Below are 2,112 nucleotides of genomic sequence, written 5' to 3'. Positions count from 1 at the left end.
TATGTCTCTAACTTGAAAAGTAGAAGTGCATTTTATAATAGTAGTATTCAGGGGCAGACGCAAGATCGTAATTAGATGGGGGCACATAACATTTTTTCAATATATCTAGTTCTAGAGTTGCAGGGCATTTCTTAAGCTGGTACTAATTATTGAAGAAAAAATAAAAATTAGATGGGGGTACCTGCCTCCGTACGTTACTACCTGCGTCCGCCACTGGTAGTATCTCTATTTCAATTTTTTTTATTTGTTAAAAAAAAAAACTTGAAATAGATTAGCATTTCGCTCATATAATCGAAAATCGCATAAATTAAAATTCAAATAGACAAAACAGATAGATTCTCTAAAAGTGAAGGCCCAACAAAAATCCAAAAGTGAGAATTTTATTACTCATTTCTTTGAATTTAAATTTAATTACAAGATCTGTATTCCGTATACTAAAAATACAAAAAAATGCAGAAAAGAAAAGATACATAATTACATATATTAGTAATTTAGTACTAGTTAAAGATTCCATCCTCGTGTGTAGCCAGTAACGAGCTGATCAAGGTGATTTCAGTGCCTCTTATCTTCCCTTCGATATAAATGCATTAAGAACTTTTCGTTTTTTAAGCAAGAAAAAAAAAGAACTTCTCAATTTTTTCACATAATTAACGTTACATAATCTTAGGATTGTACGTGGAAGTTATCGAGAGAATCATTGTTTTCCCCGATATTATTACAGCATAATTAATGTTAAGTGATTCATTATTATGAGTCTTCATTTATTGGTGATTGGAGTCGAATTCTTGTCTCTTTGTGATGAAGAGAGGATGGCATCAATCGCGTCTCTAACTTGAGAAATGTCTGGAGCTTTTCCTCCTTGTGCTGGCCAAAACTCATCGGTCGCAAGTACCTAACAAATATTAAGATTAACTTTATACGTTTCATTACAATACACAAAACTTAGTAGGTTTACATATATATCAATCAATCTCGTGTAATATTTTTTGAGGGATGTTTGTCATAATCAATATACCTTAACTTGTAATTGAAGAAACTTGACATAACTAATAGCCTTCTCTAACATCGTCACCAGATCAACCTTCAAGAAATAATACCCCTCACTATCAAAACACTTAATTTAATAACTGTATATAAGTTTGACATAAAATATCAATTTGATGGATGTGTACCTTGGTGCCATTGGGCACAAGTTCTTGCAATATCTTGAGACGTTCACTTATCCTTTCTCTTCGGTTCTGAAAGACATAAGATAACATGTGAGTTAACAAATATCGATAAATTGGCATTCTTTGGTTTTATACAAACGACTGTAAAAGTAAAGAAAGCAAACCTTGGCTGCTAGGCTTTGTGGATCTTTAGGTGGAGTTATTGGCTTAGGCTTGGCTTTCCCGTTACCGCCGCTCCTCGGTTTCTTTGAGGGTGGTTGAATGCTCTCTCCCTATTCATAATTCAGTGGTAACATATAAGTAAGCATTTATACATAAAATATTCACAAAAGCTCCGGGGGTTAATCTGTGCTTGTAATTACCGTATAAGAACGTTTGTTTCCAGCGGATTTAGGCGAGAGAGACTCATGTCTAGAACCAGTGGTCACAGCAGTTGAATCAGAGTATAACCAGTCTTTATGGCCTTGATTTATCCCCGGAGTTTCAATGGGTCTAGGGCTAATAATATCCATATGATGCTGACTCCAATTTGTGAAGCCGTAGCTCATGTTGTTGCCTTCCAAAAAAGAGAAGCCACCACCGCAACTTATGGTTGGATGAGGAAAGCTCTCATAATGATTGTTGTTGTCGAAGTTAAGAAATGATGATCCGTTGAAATCTAACAAAGAGTTATGATCTTCAACGGATTCGCGCGAAGGGTAAAACACAATCCCTTGATGATTTTGTTGATGATCTGAATTCATCGTGCTACTGCTAGAAGCCAATCCATAATTCTCCGGTGATGAGGGATCGTCGGATGAGGAGGAGTTTTGTTTTGAGATGTAATTAGACTCGTTGGGATGGTCATTAAGGAGTGCCATTAGACACTAATAAGATTTTGATGAGTGTTTTGGTTTAGGTTTTCTCTGTGGGTGGTTTTCAAGTTTGTCTATTGGTAAGCAAA

General features: G+C 35.4%; 1 protein-coding gene across 1 annotated transcript; it reads right to left on the bottom strand.

Annotated features, from left to right (window-relative positions):
• Positions 1–372: 372 nt before the first annotated feature.
• On the bottom strand, positions 373–2,112 carry LOC106352123 (transcription factor RHD6). Its single transcript, XM_013791800.3, has 5 exons — positions 1,532–2,112; positions 1,334–1,441; positions 1,173–1,238; positions 1,016–1,081; positions 373–892 (listed from the first exon to the last, which is right to left on the bottom strand). The coding sequence occupies exons 1-5, from the start codon at positions 2,027–2,029 to the stop codon at positions 758–760; spliced, it is 873 nt and encodes a 290-aa protein (XP_013647254.1). The 5' UTR covers positions 2,030–2,112; the 3' UTR covers positions 373–757.

Source organism: Brassica napus, chromosome C6 (assembly GCF_020379485.1).
Source record: "Brassica napus cultivar Da-Ae chromosome C6, Da-Ae, whole genome shotgun sequence".
NCBI lineage: Eukaryota > Viridiplantae > Streptophyta > Magnoliopsida > Brassicales > Brassicaceae > Brassica > Brassica napus.
This window is presented reverse-complemented; position numbering and strand designations above follow the sequence as displayed.